Below are 22,283 nucleotides of genomic sequence, written 5' to 3'. Positions count from 1 at the left end.
ATTTCTCAACTATTATAGACTTGTTTCTAAAATAATCATGAATTAGAATAGATTTAGATTTTAGATAGTGAAATATAGAATAGTAAACTTAGTATGACAGTACCTTACTGTTATTGCAGCATAAGGCAATGTCTGCCTCCAATTTTATTGGATTTTCATGGACCGAAGAAAAATCCAGTATATTTCTTGAGATCATGACACGTCTTGTAATCAGTAAGAAGTTGGATCCATTAGCGGATGGTACGATAGAGATGGTGTTGTCCAAATTAGTTGAGTTTAAATATTTGACATTGTTTCGAGGTATTACAATGCAAGATTTAAAGGAATACCTGCTAGAACGTAGGAAGATATACATGAGGGTATGTGAACTAGCGAATCATCAACATGTTATTTGATTCTTACAAACTACTTGTAACATATGGATGCGGCCAGAGATGTATGAGATGCACATTAAGATAACTCTTATTCAGTTCTAATCACGTCCGTTATTTGTAATCCATATTTACGAAATAGTAAAATTATTGTGTAATTATATGCTATGATTACCCCGAGGACACGGAGTTGATTAACAAATCGATACCAAATTTCAAAAAATTGGTATGTATCTTCGGTGGAGTTATGCCGCAAACTAGACGAAGGAGGTGGAAAAGATCTTCGGGTCATAGTTCTCGGCCTCCGCAAGAACACGTGACCGGAGGTTCGTCAAGTCATGCTGCACCACCTCGAGCACCTAGTTGTGTAAACTGGGATGACAATATGGATGACTTTATGCCCCCCCAAATCGTGGCCTCGAACACCTGATGTTCCTCCCCCTGTACATGAAAGTAGAACCATAAAAGAGAGAAAGAGAAAGTCAAGAGGTTCGTCAAGTCAAACTGCACCACCTCCAGCACCAAGTTCTGTTAACTGGGATCACGACTTAGATGATTTCATGCCCCCCAAACCATGACCTCCAAGAGATGATGTTCCTCCCCCTGTGCGTGACTACCTAGATGATTTCATGAAATAATATGTAACATATATTGTTCATCAGTCTAGATTGTGAAGCAAACTGTACTGAAATAATTTGGATTCTTCAGTATCATGGATGTGTACTCATTTAGCTATCTTCTATGTGTCACATTATGTGTCCAAGCATTTGGGGCTAGCCAATTTGATACAATGAACGATATATAAATATAACGTTAAACAAGATACCACATAAGATATTACATTAAAGGTTACGTTCATTACAACCAAATTCTATAGAAATACGCACTGCCAACTAGTTAAACAAGACATTTAGACATAGTACATACACAATATACTTAATTTCGTACACACAAATAAATGCACAACTCGATGCGGCGAATTCTTGTAGGTGGAGCTGATCCATCCGTCGGATTCCCGGAAGGTCCAGCCTCGACAGCAGCATTGGGTACTGATAGCTGTGGGCACTTCTTGTAAGTGTGACCGTCCGCTCCACACAAGTTGCAATGTTTTTTCTTCTTTCCAGCCTCGGCCTCGTCCATTCCGTTCCGGATACGACGTGTCTGCCTTCGGCCTATGCCCCGCTTCGTAGCTGCATCAGGGTTGAGAATTGGATGCAGATTTTTTTGAGTGAATGGGCCTAGACTACCAATGTCGTATATCTCATGACACCAAGTCTGTGCTGCGGCTTCTTTTGTGAAATATTGAGAAACATATGACGCAGCATCTAACCCAGATACAGAACAAGCCGCGATGACATGGGAGCATGGTAAGTGAAGCACCTTTGGCTTCTGACATCGGCAGAACACCCTCCCGTCAATGGTTATCAAAACTTCTTGAATTACCCTTTGTCTGCGGACACCCCGTCCGGTCCTGTCCCTGCATGATACCTCAAATCTTTGCTCCTTTGTGCCCATCGATATGACTGAGTGAAATCGAGACTTTTCAACTTTTTTCTCCATGTACTCATTGACCCTTCTGCAAAAATGCACTCCTGGATCATTAAGTAAGGGAGCGGTTGATGTGTATCGCTCCCGAAAATACCTTATGCATCCATACATGATGAACTCAACAATGCCAACAAGAGGAAATCCACGAACACAACGCATTACCATATTGTAACATTCAGCATAGTTGGTCGTCTCGATCCCATAACGTCTCCCATCCGTGTCATACAGAAGTGACCACTTCTCTTTAGGTGCACCATCAATCCACTGTGAAAATGGCTTAGCATGTCCAACTAATGAATCTGTAGAACGTCTCCTGCTGGATGATGAGGCCTGGCTCTTAAGCAATTCAGCACTCATGTCATCAATTATAACCCACAAAGCATCAAACTTCCTCTGTTGATTCTGAGTGCACAATCGCTTGAACAAATTCATCAGATCCTTATTCTTGAACCGCTCATAAAAGTTAGCAGCCATATGCCTCACACACCACCTATTGACAACATCTGGCCATATAGGAGGTGAAAATTGACTACCTTCTTGGAGCTGTCTTATAGCTGCAAGTAGACCTGCATGCCTATCACTGATAAGGCAAACATTAGGCCTTCCAGCAACAACGTGAATCTTCAAACGTTCAAGAAACCAGTACCAGCTTTCTGTGTTCTCATTCTCAACAAAGGCAAAGGCGATGGGAACTATCTGCTTGTTGCAATCAATTCCGATTGCCGTCAATATTGTTCCCTTATATTTCCCTGTCAGGAAAGTGCCGTCAATACACAGAACAGGAAGGCAGTAAATGAATGCCCTCACACATGCTCCAATGCAGAAGAAAGCTCGCAGCAGAATGCTTGGCCCCCCTGACAAGCACGGTAAACTGTATGTATCAAAAGCACTTCCAGGATTTCTTTGCACAATTGCTTCAAGCATACGAGGTAGGTTGTCATATGATGCTTCATAAGTGCCAAACCTCATCTCAAGTACTTTTTGTTTAGCCCGCCAAGCCTTTGCATAGCTGATCACATACTGGAAATTCTGTTCGATGTCCCTAATTATCAATGCAGGCTCATAATCCATTTTGTCAAGAATCACCCCATACATCTTCTTAGCCACGAAAGTTGATGTGATATTACGATGATGTCCCACTACACCTGTCATTCTACAAGTATGTGGTGTAACAATTGAACATTCCCAGTGTGTCTTGAACTTTCCCTTGTATGCATGCACTCGCCATGTACAGTCTCTATCTGCACACCTCACCTCGTATTCTTTGCTGCTAGACTTCAGTACTCTGAATTCCTTCCTCAGAGATACAGCCCAGAGCTTCACAGCATCCTTCACATCCTCAATGGTACGATACTTTGCCCCTTGTATGACCTCATTCACTCTGTATTCAAACTCCGGACATCTAATATCTTGTACCACTGTATTACCAAAACCCTCTTTACGCCATTCACCTAGCACTGGGAAGCGCTCATCGTCCTCATCGTCCGATGAGTCCCCACATTGCTCTATTATTTGTGCATCTTGGTCTTCTTTCTCCATATCCTCCACAATTCCAGGTATCCGCTCGCCTTCATCTGCTAAACCTTGTGGTTCTGGTTCTGGTTCTGGTTCTAGAGCTTGCACGTTCTCTTCTTCTTTATCATCTTCCATCTCTTCATTGCAGTCAGATGTTGTGTGTGTTGACCCTTCACCTAAATCACCGGTCTTCTGGTGATTTTGAATTACCATTGCGAGAGGCCACCCACTTTCAAGAGCTGCGTGCATGTAATGTTGCCATTCTTTCGTACTATTTATATGCGTCAACTCCCAGAAATCCCCATTAGCTTCCCAGGAAGTCAAGGTATGAACCGTAAGCAAATGGGTCTTTGAATTCACATTGAACATCTTGTGAAGACATTTCCGTATGGACTCAAAACTCCTCTCTAGGGGTTTGTCTAGACTGCACTGTCTTCTTTCCAATGCTGATAGATTTACTCCATAGGAATTATGAGTAATTCTATAGAAGTCACCGTAATGAACTTGAAATGCCACTTTGCTCGACATATCTGGAAGTGCAAAGACTTCATTTTAATTAATCTAATATCTACAAATATACTATGTCTTCAATTATAACCACTAATCCGAACCCTAAGTGCTTACAACAATAAAAAATACTAATCATAAAATTAAATATAAAAAAAAATCTGGAATGACAAAGTTGAAAAATATTGGTTACCTGCGGTTCGGATCAAAAATCCTGCAGGGCTTCGCCGGTTTTTTTACCTCCCTCACCCCACCTCTCTCCCTCTCCCCTCTCTGGATCTCGTGGGCAGAAAATGAGTTCGCAGAGAGAAGGGTTGGAGTTTTATATTTGAGGAGGGAGCCTGCCGCCCCCCTGCCCCCTGCCGCCCCACCAGTTGGCGGCAGGGGGCCTGCCGCCCGGCAGGGGGCGGCAGGCTCCATCCAAGGACCTCAGCGCAAAAAAAATTATTTTTATTTATATATAGGTCCCTACCGCCCACCTGCCGGGCGGTAGGCCCCCTGCCGCCCCCCTACCGGGCGGCAGGGGTATAGATTTGTAAAACCTGAATCCAAAAATATATTTCTGTAATTTTTTTTTTAAAAAAATGCAAAAATAAAAAAGACGCATGGATGAAAGCCATCGCAAAACGATGGAACCCAGCCCAACCCATCGTTCTTTGCTGGCTTCCCACGTGAGACGGCCTGGCTCCTTAAAGAAAAAAAACGTGAGACGGCTTGGCCCGCATTGGTTTTACATGTTCTAAAATCAGTCTCAATGCACAGTTTCATGGCACAATTATTAAGTCTGAAAATTAAGTAATTATGACAGATGAGTTTTATGGTGATGAAACTCCTCTCACATCCCATGAAAGTCTCTTCTTTTCTCTTCTTATCATATCAGCAAAATTGATGATTTATCGTAGGATTTAATGTAGTGAAACTTCAATTAAATTGCCTAACACGTTAGATTTTACCTTGATAATTTTTTAGGGCGATTTTACTTGATGATTGTGAACGGGGATGGCCCCAACGCTAACACCGCCAGTCGGGGCACGGGTGGCTGTACGCAATCTACTGCTACCTACTGTATTCTAATCAGTTATATTTGATAAACTATAATGGTAATCGGGGTGTTTGTCGCCCGGTAGATATATAACGGCTGTCATGGGCACGCCAGACTGATGGTTCCACCACTAGATGCGGGGACTGCCTCGTGGCATCGGGTGCCAGCTAGTCGCCGGTTGGCAGGTCGGAGGTGTCACATCCCACCGCAGCAGCAAGAAGACATCGCAGCCGATGCTTGGGCTCGCCCGCTCTCGTGTTCGAGGGGCTGTTTGGTTTGAAATAGCACAAAAATTTTGATCAATAATTAGAGGTACTAAATAAAGGTAATTTACAAAGCTAACTCCATAATCTTGCGCTACTTCGCGAGACGAACCTAATGAGTCCTTTGACCGCACGATTAGAGAATAGTTATTGTAGCATCACTGTAACCAATCATCGATTAATTACTATCATTAGATTCGTTGTGAAAAGTTACATCCATTCGTGAAAAGATTTTGCAAATAAACTTCGTTTAGTACTCCATACATGTGAGATTTTTTTCTCGGGAATCATGTGCTGAAAAGTTACATTCATTCGTGAAAAGGTTTTGCAAATAAACTTCGTTTAGTACTCCATACATGTGAGATTTTTTTCTCGGGAATCATATGCGATAGGTATGATATGGAAACCAACACCCCAAGAAATGACGGGTGTATCTTCCTTTGGATGTTGGCTGCTGACAGTGCTGTAGAAGTATCCCAGCCAGGCCGCCACCGAGCTCTTCACGGATAAATCGCTGTTTGTTTCCTGTTCTGTTCGAATCATTCTGTAGGCAGTTTTTTTTTTCTTGAGATTGATTCAGTGGGCAGGTGTGTGATGTGATACAAAATACAGGCCAGCCCATGAATCCAAACTGAAAAGCAAGATATGGGCTTGAGTACGTCGTTGACAAGCACATGGGCCGGTGAAAAAGCCCATGAATCCAAACTGAAAAGCAGGATAAAAGCAAGATCAATGATGCAATGACCCTAAACGTCTTGGACATGCTCTGATTTATCCGTGCTACTTGATGATGAACCCTGCGTGCGTACTGTAGGTGAACAATCTGAGTAGAGATAAACAAAAACGAGATCGGACAGATTACAGCGCTCGTAATTCGAATTTTGGGAACCCCATTTAACGACAGGTTGGTGAAAAGAGCAGGGGATGCTAGTTAATCCGATCAGCTAAATTTATGGATGAACAGAACACAATGATTACATGAAGACCCACTGTGCCACACCCTACGCCTTGCCAAGTCCAGCCGCGTGCACCCGCGCACCAAAACGCCCCCCAAAAATGAACCGGTGCACCCACCCCACCGAGGCGGCGGCACTACACCCACGCTAGTTGTACTGGAACAAGCCCGCCCGCTCCGGCCAGACCCCGAACGCGGTCGCCGGCGCCGGCGCCCGCGCGACGACGTTCAGCCGCCACGCGAGGAACGGCGCCTCGGCAGCGTCCGCGACGTCGCCGCCGCCGCACGGGAAGGCCCCCTCGCCGTAGCAGGGCGCGGCGGCGGGCGCCTGCTTCCCGGCGGCCGGCCCGTACCCGTACTGCGCCCGCTGCGCGGCGTAGCCGCACGCGCCCTGAGGGTCCATGGCCGCCGTCGCCGCCGCGCGCCGCTCCTCCTTCTTGAACCTGATGCCGCAGGCGTTGCACAGGGACTGCACGGGACACAGAGAGAGAGAGGCAAAAGTCATGCTCATGGATGCGACGACCAGAGAGCATACGGCTCGGCATATATGGAAGACCGCGCTAGTTTCAACAGGGCGTCAAAGGTGTCACGGGACAGAGACGGGCACGACGCGAGATCATGCCGTGCTCACGTGACAGGTGACGTCGCGATGCTATTGCAGTATGTCACGTTCGCACTGACTTGTTTTTTTAATCAATGATCCCTTGCTACAAGATAATGTTAATGCTTAAGCTACAAAATAATGATAATGCTTAAGCTACAAAATAATGCTTGAGGATGATCTAAAACTTTGTCAGGAACTCAACATTTTTGGTGTGGCAACTGGCCGGACCAACACTAGGGAGATGGCAGGTGTCTGCAGGTGAAGAACTGAAGATGAAAGCATACCTTGGGCCCGCGAGGTCCGTTCCTCCAGAGCGGCGTCGACGAGGTGCCGCAGTTCGCGCAGCGGCGGTCCGTGAGCAGCGGGTCGTGCTCGGCTCGCGCCACGGCGCCGCCCTTGGCGGCGCCGGGCTTGCTGGCCTGGCAGCAGTAGTAGGACTGATCCGCAGCGACGTCCCACGACACGGGCGACGCTGACACGAACGGGTACGCCGGCTGCGCGGCGCGCCTGGCCAGCTCCGCCCGGTCGGCGGCGGCGGCGCGGCGCGACGAGGGCGTCCCGAGCGAGAGCGTGCAGTCGACGGAGCCCGCGGAGGACGCGGAGGACGGGGACGATGGCGAGGTGGTGATGGAGCTGCGGTCGTCGTCGAACGCGGCGGCCTCGTCCGCCACCGGCCACTGGGCCTGCGGCAGCGGGAAGAAGAGCGAGAAGGTGGTGGACGCCATGGTGCCCGGGGCGGCTGCGACGCTCTGGTGGTGGCTGCTGCCGGTGCAGTGGCGAAGCATGATCCGCAGCGAGGCCACAGTGCGGGTCTTAAAGGGCAGGGGCGAGGCGTCAAGCCGAGCTGCCGAGGAACTGAACTGGCTACCAGGCTGGGCTACTGGGACGGCAATGTGCAGGAGCTCAGCTAGGGGAGGCTGGAGCAGGGCTAGGATTTATAGGATTAGATTCACTTGCCACAGGCGGATTTGCCTTTGTCTGGTCGATTATTTGGGGCCAAATTCCAATGCCGTGGCTTGGAGACACAAAGCTTTGCTTGCTTTGAATACTACCGATGATGCCTCCTCGGTCGCGTTGCGTGCGCTAGCTTGGCTCAACGAGTACGCCGCCGGACCGAGGCGCTGTGGATGCGGTGGCGCGCGCAGTGGCCGGTCAGGCTCGACGCGACGGACTGACTGGTCGAAGCAGAACCGCTGGCCGCTGCGATCCCGGCCTCGCACTTATCCCGGAGCACGCGCCCGCCTCCTTCACTGTTCACGCTATCTACCGGAGCAGTGCCCGTGCCAGGCAAGCCGCAGCAATCCGTAGGGAGAATCAATGGAGCAGGCTAGCACCTGCCAGCGCCAAGGCCGAGACGGCAGCAGCGGTGGACGACGATGCCTCTGCCGGTGTCCTGGGAACTGGCAACGATAACGATCGAGCGAGCCAGCCAGCCTGGTCAGGCGGCGTCATATATAGCAATGACGAGCGACTGTTCCGGGCCTTTTACATCACAACAAGACCGGAGGGAAGGGGCATCGAACGAAAGCCCTGGCGCCGCGCCAGGGCATCCCGGCAGCAGCAAGCCTAGCCACGCGGCCACGGGCGTGCCTCTGAGAGCCTGCCAGTGAGCCCCGCTTCGTGCGGCCTCTCTCTCGGCGCGTCGAGGAGTTGGACGTGCGACGCATCGACGGCGCGCGAGATCGGGCGGTCAAAAGCCGGGCTCCTGCATGTGACCCCGTCGGAACAGTCTCCCACGCGGGGGCCGTGCATATACGCATCGGCGCGCCCGCCGGCGCGGATCACGACGCCGCAGGCGGTGGCGGATGCGCTGTTGCCATGCCACCGGAATACGTACCCGGCGCCAGCGCTGCCCCCCCCCCCCCCCCGGCCTGTCGCATCGAGGCCCGCGCGCGTCCCGCCCACCCAAGTACTGCAAGTACCCAACCCACGCCCACGGCAACGGCACGGCCGGCGGCCCGGCGCCTGCAGGCCGCTGCAGTGCCGCCGGCCGGAAGCTCGCCGGGGTCGTACGCGCGCGCGGCGGCTCACGGGGGCCAGGGGGCCCTGCGACGCTGGGCGGCGGCAGTGCGGCTGGATACGGGCGGCTAGGTAACGTCATGGCGCGCGTACGTGCGCGCCGGTGCGTGTCGCGCGGCCGGGAGGCGGCGGGGTCTGCCATCCCCTCCGGCCCCCCGCCCGGTGACCGGTGGGCGGTGGCGCTGCGGGTCGCGGCAGCGATGGATCGACCCGACCGATCAATGCCCCGGCGTCCGGGTCGTTACTCGTTTGCACCGGGGGAACGTAGTACGCCCATCAGCCCATGACATGTCAACAGAGCTAGAGGGTGGCGTACGCGCTGTGATTCACCAAGACGATGCTGTACCTAGCTGCCGCGAATGCCGATGCGCGTGCTGCATTCCGTATGTGGTGCGAGCCCAGCTGCCAAGCCGGGGCGCTTCTTCTTCTTATATGATGACAGTGCTTCTGTCTTTATTTTAAAAAAAAGCCGGGGCGCTTCTGACTTCTGAGATGGTGAGATTAATCACGTGGACAGCAGAATCCCAGGCCTCGACTGCTGTGGAGAACGATTTTTCTTATGCAACAATTTTCATCTGCTAAAAAAAAGAAAAAAAGTTGGCCAAAATATAAGCCATCTTGTTACAAACTAAGCCTTCAAACACCAGTTTTAGCACCCATACACCTGTAAGCATCATGAGGGCATGCTTATTGTGCTTATTTGCTGGTGCTTATTTGCTTATTGTGCATAAGCTCCAAAGATATCTAAAGTTTATTTTAAGCCCATTATGGCAGGGTGCTTATTGGCTTAAAATAAGCCCCCACTTCCCGAACAATTTTGTTTGCCCACGAAATCAAGCACAACTAATCTCTACTTTCTCACATTTGACATCTGTTCAGGGTATCAACTCATTGTAACAACGGATTTGAGCTCCTTACACATCTCTAGCCGGCCTGCAAATCTGCCAACAGTTTTCGCCGCCATAACTTAACTTACCTAGACATCACTGAAGGTCTCATTATTGTTTGCCATAACTTAACTCATTATACTATGGCTGTGTTTAGTTTCAAAATTTTTCTCTCCAAACTTCACTATTCACCTATCACATCAAATCTTTTGCCTCATGCATGGAGCATTAAATATAGATAAATAAAAAAATTAATTGCATAGTTTTGATGTACACGACGAGACGAATCTTTTGAGCCTAGTTAGATCATGGTAGAATAACAATTACCACAAATAAACGAAAAATACTACAATGTGCCACAGTGTCCGATGTGACTCTTTTTACCTAAACACAGCCTATGTTACTTCTAGTCCAAATGGAAGTGACAGGTAACCAACGGAATAAACCAAAGTAGCAGCAGGTGTGATGAAAGAATGAAAGTGATCAGAAACAGAATGCTCCAGCATCAGAACTACCAGCCTTTGCCGCAATGCACCTTCTTAATAGCATGCAAAGACCCCAACTAATTCTGCAGAATGCCCAGTCCAAAGCGCACATCGGTCGGTCGGTCGGTCTCCCTCTTCTTTTCATGGCAGCTGATCGCTGGATCGATCGATCGGCTCAGTTCTTCTCGTCGGGGTCGCAAGCACGCACGGATCTCGGCGCGCAGATAAATCGATGGTAAATCATGGACGCACGCATGTGTCCCACGTAGTATAATAGCGACGAACTCGATCAACGGACACTACTCCTACGTACCGACCCATGCCTGTTGTTAAGTTCTTCCCCTTCTTCGTTATTGCAATCGGACTCCTCGAGTCAAAGAAGAGAAAGAGAGATATTCCCAAAAAAGAAAAAGAAGAGCAGCAAGAGAGCATAGCTCAGATTCACGAGGTAAAGGAGCGCCGCGTAGCCTAGCCTGGGTCGATGGACACATTGCTTGGGAACACGCACAAACTTTTTGAAGCATGGACTGGCCTCGGAGCAAGATCTCTACATAGTACCGAAAATCGCAGGAATTTCAAATTTCGATTTTAAAACAGCCATTGCCATTGCTTGTGACAGCCCAGCAAAAAAAAAGCAGAAGGGGTTAATTAGCAGTAATACTAGTAATTGTTTACGATTTTCATAAAAAATTACTGGTAATTGTTTAGTGATCTCCAGCTTGGCAACACAATCAAGGGTATGCATCGCATCGCACGTGTGACGGCGAAACATCCATCGGATCAACGCATCGATTTGATTAGTTCGGAGCAGTATTTGTTCCTACCCTCCCTGGTGCCGGTGGCAGCGCATCGGTCGGGGAGGGGCACCGCGCTAAACTATAGGATCGGAGGAGGAGACGGTGATTATGCTGGCAGGGCGTTCAAAAAGGCTGTCGCCGCCTGCCAAAAAAAGTCCTCGAGATTGCTTTAAGAACGCCCCCCCGCGCGCTAAGCACGAGAGATAGATACATCGAGAGCATCTTTTGAGATGGTTTTCAGCAGCATGCAGTTGCAGCGTCCTCTTTGTACCCTAGCTAGCAGCTGGTGGCCGCCTGGCCGGACCCCGGGCTGCTCCGCTCAGGGCACCCGGCGTCTCACCAAATTCTAACACGCCGCCCTCAATGCGTTAGCAGCGTAGCATTAGCATCTGCAGTCATGCCTTCTATTCTTAGCTTCTGAAGAGTGCCACCACCACTGATGAGCAGACATACATGGAGTAGTTGCGATGAACATCCTGTAAATGCTTTGATGAAGAAATTGGAAATGGAGGAAAAAATGCATGGTTTTAATTTCCTGCTGGGTTACCACGCATATATGCATGGTAGGATTACCAGTATAAAACTTGACTTCCAAAACCCAGCGATTGAATATGCCCTGCACAAGATGGATAGCCAGAAAAAGATCCGAGGCGGTGGGGCGGATGAGCTTGAGCTCTGCAAAGTCGCCTTGAGAGCTGAGACATGCTGATTCCCCCTTTCCTTGACCAAATGACCATGGCGTCGTCTGTCGATGGGCACCACCCCAAAGCAAGCCAAGTAGCCGCTCGCCTGGCCCTCGGCCGATGCTGCCGCCTGCCAGCTCCTCACTACGTCACCCGGCCCGAGAAAATCATCCGACGTGTGCGAAACTCTTCTCGCAAAGACTACCCCCCGAGCCGTTAAAGCATGGCACAGTAGCCTGCCTGTAGGGTGGCACCCCGGCCGGGCCTCCGAGGCAGGCAGAGGCAGCTGCAGCTCAGCTGGCCTGGTCGTGCCTTTTCATGCACGGGGCACTGTACATGCTGGTACGAGCTCGCAGGTACACAGACAGAGATACGACCGAGTTGTCTAGGCGGCTAGCTTAGCTCTACGAGACGGGACCACCGCCGGCGTCTTCGCTTGACCCGGTGGTGGGACCACCGCCACCGTCGTCTGCGCCTTGGCCCGGCGGCCAGAGGCCCAGAGCTCTGCATCCTCAAGGCCGCCGGCTGCCCGGCCCCCGCTACGCCGCATTGGCGGCTCGCCCGCCGCAGCTTTGACCGAGCTCGCCGCCCCCCACCCCACCTGCGTCGGCCTGGCCAGTCGAAACACCCCGCGGCGCGCCGCCAGGCGGCAGCGTTGCCAGGCAGCTCGGCGCGCCGGCGCCGTGGCCCGTGGGCACCCAATAACACACGGTCCACATGCGGCGGGAGTTGGGCCGCGTGGGGATTCTCGTGGGCCTGCTTTGCGGACAGCCAGAAAGAAAGGCACGGGCTTGGCCGGACCCAACGGGCTGCACAGGAGGCCTTAACCGTATCGTAGTCCTCTCGGATCTCCGACATCGACATGACCCAACCACACAGGAGGGGATTAGCATAAGTTTTTAGTCCCATACTGGTCCTCTAGTAGTTGCCTTCCCCGGGATCAGCTACAAAACGATTCCAGGGTGCAACCCTGCTCCATACTTACCTGGACGGGGTCGATGGCCGATCAAGAAGGGTCATGGTCTAGGCTAGTGGCCTTCATTGCACTTGGAAGGAGTACTAGCCTACCATCTCCCCAAGTGGGAGAGTGGATGTCATAATTTGTGGTAGAGGGGTACGCGTTCGCGCGGCCCCTATCAATAAACTTCAAATTTTAATCTAAATCTATTGGTTGATTGATTTTTATTTGTTTAATTTAATTTAATTTCATTATTTAATATTTAATTTAATTAATAGTGTGTTCTATGATAAATAATTTAAGTTATTGATTATAAACATTTTTAATTTTTTAGATTAGATGGAATTTGATTAGAAAGTGTGTTTCCGTCGATCAGACTTTAAAAAAACTGTTAGTATTTTGGTTTTCGGTTCTGCACTACATGAAATAAACTGTCAACTTTGAATTTTGTTTTCTTCGGATTTCAAATGATGAAGTTTGAGTTGGACAAAATGTCTTAACATTCTAAATTTTGGCAGCCTGGAAAACTAGAGTCTTGGCCCCGATGTCGCATCCGGTTGGGCTGTTCAATGGGCTGTAGAGAGGTGATGACAGGATGATTAAGCGGGCCTTCCTAGTGTTGACTGGGCACGGTGAACATGGCTTGGCCCTGCCGTCCCTGATCCACGGCGGGTGCACGAAGGCTGAAGGCTCGTACTGCGGGAGAGGCGCCGGCGGATGAAGCCCCTGCCATAGTGCCATCCGCCATCGCCGCGGTTGATGAGTTCCGCCGTCCGTGGGGATGGGCTTCGCGTGCCAGTCTTTCCCAAGCCGCCACCACGCCAGCACCAGAGGCTGGCAACCACAGGCAGGCAGGCAGGCAGGCGCATTGAGATTGAGTTGCATTTCACAGTTGACAGCTTCGGAGATGTATTTGCTCAAAAAAAATTTATTCTAAATGTGTCTCAATGAAATAAACAAATCGCTCTCTTCCGTAACCCGTGCAAGGGTTTTCAGTGCCTAATATTCCATTATATCTTACACATATAATAAACACAGCTGCCTCCTGCTAAAGAATCATATTGTACAATGTACAGACACAAGATGGTACATCCAAACAAAACATGGCTGCAAGATTGCTGCGGACTTCATGGGTTCAGCGTCCCAAATGGCACGTCTTGATAGCACATGGGGAGATCTCAGACTCTCATGATGATGCTAGGTCTCAGAACATTGGACTGCTTCAGCGGAATGAAAATGCAATTTCCTCGAGCGTTCTTCCTTTGGTCTCCGGCACCCACAAGCACACAAAAATGAGAGCCATGGTACACACGGCAGCATAGATAGCAAAAGTTCCTGATTAAAACAAAAAATGGTCAGATCTGATGCTGCAAGGGAAAGGAGATACTTTTAAGTAAGAGGGACAGCAGGGTACCTCCATTGCTCCAGCTCAACATCAAACTTGCGGTCATAGTAACGGCCCATGCTCCCAGCCAGTTTGCAAGGGTGGCAACACTTCCAGCAAGACTCTTAATACTAACAGGAAGAATCTGAAGGAACACAAGGCAAATACATAAATCTCCCTAGAAGTTGGTATATGAGCTCTAGGAATTTCATTATACACGCACAATTATAGGCTGTTACTTGCAACTTTAAAATTTACCAGTTTACTAATTGAGGTGATTGCAGTAATTGTGACTATGAATATGATTAATTTCATCTGGCTAGAGAGAATAATGCAGTTTCGTGGGAGCAAGAGCAACTAGTTAACGGATAACAGTGAGTTTAAACAATCCAAAAGGAAACTCTGTTGGGGAGAAGTTGGGGATTGGGGGTTTCATTATCTGTTGGTAAGCAGAAAAAAATGTAGAAATTCACAACTGGGAGTCAATTCACAGTCACAATAATCAAGTAAAGATAAGACAATATAGAGCCAACAGTTGAACTATAAGAAGCGAAGCCAGGACGAGCAACCTATACCTCAGACATAATGATCCAGGGAATGGCTCCCAATCCAAGATTAAACGAAATCACAAATGCCTGGAGTAGGAAAACACGAGGCCTTAAACAATCTTATATCACAACATGGGGATGAAATAGTATGCAACTAACCACAAGTCCAGCCAACGAAAGTATACTCATTACAGAGTATAAGTGTGAGCCAGCAGTTATGTTGTCCTGTTTCAGAATTGAAGAATATTTCATAAAGGAATGATAATATAACCGATTATTTCAGAAACAAACAATTACATGCTACTATTAACCTTTTTAAGTGACATTACCTTAACAAAAAATGACACAGAAACAACGACGAGAGTAATGGTCATTCCAGTAGTAGAAATCTGAAAAGAACAACTCAATTAGCATAGTTGGATAAGCACGCCGAATAAACAATTGTGAGGGAAAGTTGGAAGCTAACAATGAGAAGAAGCCTTCGACCAGCTTTGTCACTCAGCCAGGTTGTCACTCCAGTAGCAATCACCTAAAATGATTAGATCCCATAAATACCAAGCTCACTTCTGCTAAAGTTTATCCGAGCAACAAGGGATAAAACACCTGCGAAACAAATGTACCTGAACAACTCCCAAACCAAATGTTGCTAGATTACTATTTGTAATACCTGTTAAGAAAGAGAATCTGGTAAGATATCAGACTTGATGAAGTCTATATTCTAGAAAATTATCTCCCCAATGCAGGTATCAAATGAAACATTGACAGCATCTCCACACAAGCATAAATCACACAGAAACAAGGTGGTTTTCATTTGCTAGGCAAGTCCCAAAATATGGAAGACGGCAAGCATTGGTCAGCACATCTCAGTTATAGTAGAATCCAGAATCGGAGTTTTGAAACATTTGTGGCAAAAAACTAGTACACAAAAGTATGCTTAGTAATACAAAGATTGATCATGTCCTGAAGAATATACCAGCAGCTTTGAAGATACTTGCAGCATAAAATAGGATGCCATTGACACCACTTAGTTGCTGCAGCACGAGGAGACCGATTCCTATCTAAAAACCAAGCCAGTAAGCAAAAAATCAAACACAATATGTGAAAACACAAAGTAATTAGAAGCAGTCCACCAACCATAAGAGGAACACTATATCTCTTCTGCTTGATATCGGCAAACCTAATGGTCGTCCTCCTCCTTGACGATGCCACTGATCGCTGTGTAAACAAGGCAGATAATTATGTAATTCAAACCTCCTTTGGCTACATTATACTGCAAAATAAGAGAACTCTACAACATCTCTTATTACTAGCAATACATTGACAGCTTGACCAGGATGATTACCTTTATTTCATTTACTTCTGCTGTGATGTCAGTCTGAAATCCCCGCAGAACTTGCAGTGAGTACTCAAAATCTTCCATCTTTCCCATTTTCGCCTGAAACAACAATCTGTTCTATTCAGGCCCCGCCACTGATGCTATGAAAAGTTACTATGATGCAATACTTACCAGCCACCTTGGAGATTCAGGAACAAAGAACAACCCAGGAATCAGGATTGAACAAGGTAAAATGCCTAAAAATATGAAGAAGTAACTGAGAATAGTTAGTAAGATGATTTGTATAAATAAAACAATCAACTTAGCCAATTGCATAGCATATGTTGCTTCATGCTAAACTAAAAGACCATAGTTTAACAGTGGGGGCCTCCCTCACTGTTTTTTCGGTTAAAAAAAAAGACCATAGTTACGCATCATATTCATACCTAGAACAGCAAGAATTCTCCAGGGAACAAACATGCCAAACAGGTATGAAAGCAATATACCAATAGTAACTGAGAGCTGCAAAAGAAATTATGGATTGGTTTGAAGTTGAGAAAAACATGTTATGCATGAATAAAATGCTGATGTTCACTATCAGTCATCAGAAACTACCTGAAAGACAGCACCGAGAGCTCCCCTCTGGTCCTGTGGGGCAATTTCTGCAATATAAACAGGTACCTGAGGCCATGAAATACGAGTTACAATCAGACAAGTAAATGGTCATAAGAAAAAAAAAAGCATCAGCAACTAAGTTGCTAGCATGTACTTTTTTCTCTCTCAAACACGCAGGACTGCGCATCTATATATTAAGAAGAAAAGGTGGGGAAAAGAGCCCCAAGTGTTACAGATAAGGGCCTGTAACCCGCCCAGTACAAACACATAAGGCTGCATGTACTTAAAAATGGTATTATTTAACCATGAATGTGTTGCTAACATGTACTTAAAAACGATATTGTTTAACCATGAATGCACTATTGAGAAACCACCTGCAAGTGTGCAGGAATAGAAAGGCTACCTATCTATGTTATTGCCAAGCAAGGAAAAAATATTGAAATTCATTATCATTCAGGTTTCATTAAAAAAATAAATTTCACTGTACAATATGGGACATATTCAGCAAGTCAGATTAGTAAAAATAAGTCGACACCGAATTCCTGTTACTTTTAAGGGCTAGTATCTTTTGACAGTGAAATATGCATACCATATTATTGAATGAGGATCAGTGCTGGATTTTCTTGTCTAGTTCATGAATATTTTTGAAGTACATAACAAAAGGAAATAACTTATATTTAAGAGTAAATCTTCATAGATTTATTTCTTTAGTTTTGTTTCATCCTATAAATCTATACTCCTTAGTATGTTGCTACTTTCCAATTCCACCATGCTACTTTGTTTCCATTGTGTTGAATCTTGGGATTGCTTGTTCATATGAACTTGTGAAGACTATATCTTTATGACAGGTATTGTTTTCTATTTTGGAAAAAGAATACATATCAAAGCACTATAATCTTTAAGGGTTGGAAGACGGTGGAGCATGAAAGTGTAAATTGTTTCTAATAAGAGGGAAGACAAAAGAGTTGCATACCGTATAAGATATTACACCAACTCCAAACCCTTCTAGCAGCCGTCCCATAAACAAAAAGGAGGAATCCTGAAAATAAACCAATTCAGACGAAACTAAGATGTTCACATCCTATCCTATCATCATAAAAAACAAAGAAAAATCATCGGCAGGAGCATAAAAAATGATGGTAATGGAACCTTACTTTTGCAAAAGATATCGCAAGCCACCCTATGATGTTCGGGATCGCAGCGATCATGAGAGACTACAAGACCAGCCAAAGAGAGAACATCAATCAGTGCACTAGCGAATTTCAGCTGAAAATCGTCAAAAGTGGATCTTCGAAGCTTCCCACTCCACTAACAAAGTTGCAACCTTTTTACCCTCCTTCCCCAGACCCCGCACAATGCGGGAAGCCTACGGCACTGGGTACGCCCTTTTTATAGTACTGCTACAATGGGAACTCAAATAAATGATTTAAAATTAGAGCATGAGTCAATCTCTCCTCTTGCCCTCTTGTATTGCATCTCATGACATAGGAAAGACAGAACGAGAGAGAAAAACCTCACCCCCTTGCGTCCGATATACTCTGCAATCTGCCCACTGGCAATGGCTCCCACCATCGCCCCAACGTTGGACAGTGATCCGAACAGGGAAAACTGCACAGACAAAAAAAAAAGGCAAGCAACATCAAGTAAAGATAGGCATTACAAGGATTGACGCACCAATGAGAGATAACAGTGGTTCACCTCGGAGAGGGAGAGGCCGAGGTCAGCAACCACGGCGTCCTGGGTGGGCGAGGAGTATCCGCAGGTGAAGCCAAATTGGATGGGACCTAGCGCGACGATGAGCGTGCAGAGCGTGGCCGAGACAGAGACGTCGCGGATGGAGAAGGCGGAGGAGCCTAGGCGCTCCATGAGGCTGGATTGCCGTGAGCCCATTATGCCCCCCGGCGGCGGCATCCGGTACCAGCTCCCGTTGTTGAGGAGCGGCTTCCGCAGGTCCGACGCGGAGGACGTCCGGACCCCATCCTCCCCGCCACTCTCCTGGTCCCGGAAGCTCATGCCTGGACCTCCCAATTCTTCTCAGGGCGCCAAATTTAATTGGCCGTGGCGCCAATCAGCGCCGATCTTGAGCGCTCAGCCGCTGACGGAGAAGACGAACGCAATCAAAACCCGGGCGGACGGATACAAACTTAACTTGGATCTGATCGAGAACAAGGGAATCAATCAATCCACACCCACACAACCAGAGCTAGGATCCCTTTACCGACAAAAGGAAGGAGAGACCAGGGCCGGACGGATCTCCCCGGCAGCAGCGGATAGCGTTCGCGCTTCGCCCGGCGGTTTCGCGAAGGGTCCGAGCGACCGCGGTTTGATTGCGGAGAGATTTTTGAGGGAAGAGAGACGGACGGACGGACGGACAGGGAAGCAAGTGGTAGTCTGTCTTTCCGTATGGTTTCTTCCGTTTTCCTTTGGTCCGTGTCGTGGGCAGAGAAATCTGGTGAGCTGGACAGGACAGAGGAGGTGGCCATGCATCCAACCCTTTCTTTCCGCTCTATAGCTTTTCTTTTTTTTTTCAAAAAAAGCTACAATGTGGTAATTCCTGACGTGTTGGTAATTCAAACTTATAAAAGAGCTTCTATATAAAATAATTATAAATTGTTAGATAATACTGTTCCGACTAACCTATCATTTTCGATACTTATATGAATATTAATTAACCTATCACTTTCGATTATTTATATGCATATCAACTAACCTATCACTTTTGATACCTATATGTATAATCAACTAATCTCAAGCGATATTTAAATTAATCTAATAGACAAACAAACAACCATGGAGAGATATATGGAACAACTCCATAACTTTCAATGTTGAGTTAATATAATTTAATTGTGTTTTTTATATTATATTAGTATACAGTTATGTGTGTGGGCTGATGAACTAAAAAAACTGCATAACTATATATGATAGTTTCAACTATACCTACATTAGATTACAATAATTACGTATTTAATCTGGTATCCAATCCAATTGACCTAAAGACCCACGGTATGAAATCTAATCAGCAAAATGAAGAGCAAGTGACGTGACCATACAAATAATTACGTATTTAATTTGGTATCCAATTGACTTAAAGATCCACGGTATGGAATCTAATCAACAAAATGAAGAGCAAGAGACATGACCATGCAAATATATTGGGGTTATCTATATCACACCTGGGTATTTTTTTCCTTCCCCACATTCGAATTTTGGACCATTGGATCAAGAGGTGGAGTTGCCTTTACTTATTGTGTTGCTGGACCCTAATAAAATCTGTCAAATTCCACATACAACACTGTTCATCTCTATAGTTAATCCTAATGAACCAATAAACCCGACCTTAGTGGCATAATCTATTAGGTTCGCCACTGAAACCACCCATATATTAAGTGTTTATGAACCATAATCAACCATGCATTATTCAAGTATCATACTCCCTCTACCTATGTTTAGGTTTTCTAAATGAAATTTTTTAAACTTTAACTATGAATAGTAAAAAAACATAAAGATTGACTATATAGAAATAAAATTAGTTGATTCGCCACAAAAAGTAACTATCATAACATCTAACTTTTTATATTTAAAGTTAATTAGTTTTTAAAATATTGTTAACTAATAAAGACAAAAATATTTAACTTTGAATAAATATAAATATAACTATATTTTAGCTTAAAAATCACCTTGCAGTTTTCTGAATTCATATGGTAATGGATTGCCATGATTTCAAATTCAACTAATAATAGAGATAAGCATATTTTTTGGAAAAAAAATAATAACCAGTCACAGCCACGTCCAGTCGAATAGAATGAAGATTTTTTTCTGAAGCAAATAAAACTCTGCAGTCAAACACCTGCGCGGCTGCACCTCACTCCTCCCTCCCTAGTGATCACCAGGGTTAACCTTACCGGTGGGAACCGGTCCGGTTTGACCGGTTACCGGTCAAACCGGTCCGGACCGGTTCTGGTTTCGGCCGGTACCCAACCGGCCAAAATTCAAAATTTAAATTTAAATTCAAAAAATGAAAAATTCCCAAAAAATTTCTAAAAATACTTCAACTTGCGATGAATCTAATGGTATCAAATTTTCTCAAAAATTCATTCATTTAGTATAGTTTGCGGGGATTTAAAGTTAAATCAAAAAAGAAAAAGAAAAAATGGGCCGGCCCATTAAAGCCCACCAGTCAAACCGGTCAAACCGGCCGGTAAACCGGTTGCACGGGAGCTTTTGAATTTGGATTTGAATTCAAACCGGCCGGTAAACCGGTCGGAACCGGTTGCACGGGAGCTTTTGAATTTATTTAAATTTGGATTTGAATTCAACCGGTTCCGCCCGGTAACCGATCAAACCGGTCCGGTAAACCGGAACCGGAGCCCGGCGGTTACCGGTTACGGGTCGGGAAATAAAACCCTGGTGATCACTAGCCAAAGCATCGAAATACCACAAACACCCCCAATCCAACCCCGAACCGAATCCGCCGAGAAGTCAAGACGCTCCCCTCCCCGTCCTCCATCCATGGGCGAGCAATCCCTCTCCCAGCCCAAGCCCCAGCCCCTCTCCCCGTCGCCCCCCGCCGCCGCCGCGTCCACCTCCACCTCCAGCTCCCTCGCCATCGCCGCCGCCTCGCGCCCCAAGAAGGCGGCCCACCCACCACCCAACTCCAACCCGCCGAAGAAGCCCCGCCTGACGTTTGCGATCCCGGGCCGGCCCCTTTCCGCCGCCGGCGAGGTGGGCGCGGCCATCCGTCACCTGCGCGACGCCGACCCCGTCCTCGCCGCCGTCATCGACGCCCACGATGCCCCCGTGTTCCAGTGCCCGCACCGCCCGTTCCACTCCCTCGTCCGATCCATCCTTTACCAGCAGCTCGCCTTCAAGGCCGCCGCCTCCGTCTACTCCCGGTTCCTCTCGCTCCTCGGCGGCGAGGCCAGCGTGTCCCCGGACGCCGTCCTCGCGCTCAGCCCTCAGCAGCTCCGCCAGATCGGGGTCTCCCCGCGCAAGGCGTCCTACCTCCACGACCTCGCCCGCAAGTATGTCTCGGGGATCCTCTCCGATTCCGCCATCATCAACATGGACGACCGCTCCCTCGCCGCCATGCTCACCATGGTCAAGGGCATCGGCGCCTGGAGCGTCCACATGTTCATGATCTTCTCCCTCGCGCGCCCCGATGTGCTCCCCTCCGCTGACCTTGGCGTGCGCAAGGGCGTGCAGATGCTCTACGAGCTCGAAGACGTGCCGCGGCCCTCGCAGATGGACAAGCTCTGCGAGCGGTGGCGCCCCTACCGCTCCGTCGGGGCGTGGTATATGTGGCGGCTCATTGAGTCCAAAGTGCCGCAGCCGGCGCCGGCCATCCCTGTGGGATCACTTGCCCTCCCTTCGCCTGATGGCCAGATTATGCTACAGCATCAGCAGCAACAGCAGCAGCAACAACAGAACGTCATCCAAATGATCGATCCCCTTCAGATGCTCCCAGGAATGGGGTAAATTCGTTATCACTCACCTATTAGTTCTTCATCTTAGATGGATGATGGATTCTGTGAGAATCAGTTGGTTTCTCTGCACATTATTGTTTTGTAATGGCCGGAGTGTAGCATTGGGAATGAGTACTTTGGTCTGAACTTATTAAATTATTGATGTGGTTTGTGTTGTTTATCCTTGTCAAAAGTCTGTGAAGATCGTGGCTAGCCGTTCTTTACATTGTAAAATTTGTTAGCAGTGTCTTAGAATCCCACTGGGATTGTGCCATCCTTGAAGTTTACCTGTGATGAAATGATTAAGAGCATGCTAGGCACA

At 47.4% G+C, this 22,283-nt stretch overlaps 3 protein-coding genes and 1 non-coding gene across 5 annotated transcripts; 2 read left to right on the top strand and 2 right to left on the bottom strand.

The window, feature by feature from the left end:
• Window positions 1-6,171: 6,171 nt before the first annotated feature.
• LOC120701239 (GATA transcription factor 15-like) lies at window positions 6,172-8,151 on the bottom strand. Its single transcript, XM_039985364.1, has 2 exons — window positions 7,090-8,151; window positions 6,172-6,670 (listed from the first exon to the last, which is right to left on the bottom strand). The coding sequence occupies exons 1-2, from the start codon at window positions 7,588-7,590 to the stop codon at window positions 6,350-6,352; spliced, it is 822 nt and encodes a 273-aa protein (XP_039841298.1). The 5' UTR covers window positions 7,591-8,151; the 3' UTR covers window positions 6,172-6,349.
• A 4,502-nt stretch (window positions 8,152-12,653) lies between these two features.
• LOC120701722 lies at window positions 12,654-12,813 on the top strand. The gene has a single exon (XR_005686277.1). It is a non-coding gene; the product is annotated as a U1 spliceosomal RNA (small nuclear RNA).
• Window positions 12,814-13,526: 713 nt separating this feature from the next.
• On the bottom strand, window positions 13,527-18,916 carry LOC120697745 (sugar transporter ERD6-like 4). 2 transcript variants are annotated; one of them, XM_039981059.1, is made up of 18 exons: window positions 18,715-18,916; window positions 18,195-18,591; window positions 18,015-18,104; window positions 17,651-17,710; window positions 17,470-17,535; window positions 16,497-16,562; window positions 16,328-16,403; window positions 16,074-16,138; window positions 15,909-16,001; window positions 15,701-15,781; window positions 15,540-15,624; window positions 15,187-15,233; window positions 15,033-15,095; window positions 14,896-14,955; window positions 14,726-14,791; window positions 14,594-14,653; window positions 14,049-14,163; window positions 13,527-13,969 (listed from the first exon to the last, which is right to left on the bottom strand). In XM_039981059.1, exons 2-18 carry the CDS (start codon window positions 18,507-18,509, stop codon window positions 13,857-13,859), a joined length of 1,521 nt encoding a protein of 506 aa, XP_039836993.1. In that variant the 5' UTR covers window positions 18,510-18,591; window positions 18,715-18,916; the 3' UTR covers window positions 13,527-13,856. The 2 variants fall into 2 exon arrangements, with proteins under 2 accessions (XP_039836993.1, XP_039836995.1); XM_039981061.1 differs by lacking the exon at window positions 18,715-18,916 and having other exon boundaries at window positions 18,195-18,694.
• A 2,013-nt stretch (window positions 18,917-20,929) lies between these two features.
• LOC120697744 (DNA-3-methyladenine glycosylase 1-like) lies at window positions 20,930-22,283 on the top strand. The gene has a single exon (XM_039981058.1). It carries the CDS (start codon window positions 21,009-21,011, stop codon window positions 21,972-21,974), a length of 966 nt encoding a protein of 321 aa, XP_039836992.1. The 5' UTR covers window positions 20,930-21,008; the 3' UTR covers window positions 21,975-22,283.

Source organism: Panicum virgatum, chromosome 3K (assembly GCF_016808335.1).
Source record: "Panicum virgatum strain AP13 chromosome 3K, P.virgatum_v5, whole genome shotgun sequence".
NCBI lineage: Eukaryota > Viridiplantae > Streptophyta > Magnoliopsida > Poales > Poaceae > Panicum > Panicum virgatum.
This window is presented reverse-complemented; position numbering and strand designations above follow the sequence as displayed.

Coding starts and splice junctions, on each gene's coding strand:
- LOC120701239 (XM_039985364.1), bottom strand. CDS start 7,590: ATGCTTCGCCACTGCACCGGCAGCAGCCACCACCAGAGCGTCGCAGCC. Junction 6,671..7,089: donor ACGGACCTCGCGGGCCCAAG/GTATGCTTTCAT, acceptor TGTCCCGTGCAG/TCCCTGTGCAACGCCTGCGG.
- LOC120697745 (XM_039981059.1), bottom strand. CDS start 18,509: ATGAGCTTCCGGGACCAGGAGAGTGGCGGGGAGGATGGGGTCCGGACG. Junction 18,105..18,194: donor TCGGCCTCTCCCTCTCCGAG/GTGAACCACTGT, acceptor TTGTCTGTGCAG/TTTTCCCTGTTCGGATCACT. Junction 15,782..15,908: donor CAGAAGTAAATGAAATAAAG/GTAATCATCCTG, acceptor TTGTTTACACAG/CGATCAGTGGCATCGTCAAG.
- LOC120697744 (XM_039981058.1), top strand. CDS start 21,009: ATGGGCGAGCAATCCCTCTCCCAGCCCAAGCCCCAGCCCCTCTCCCCG.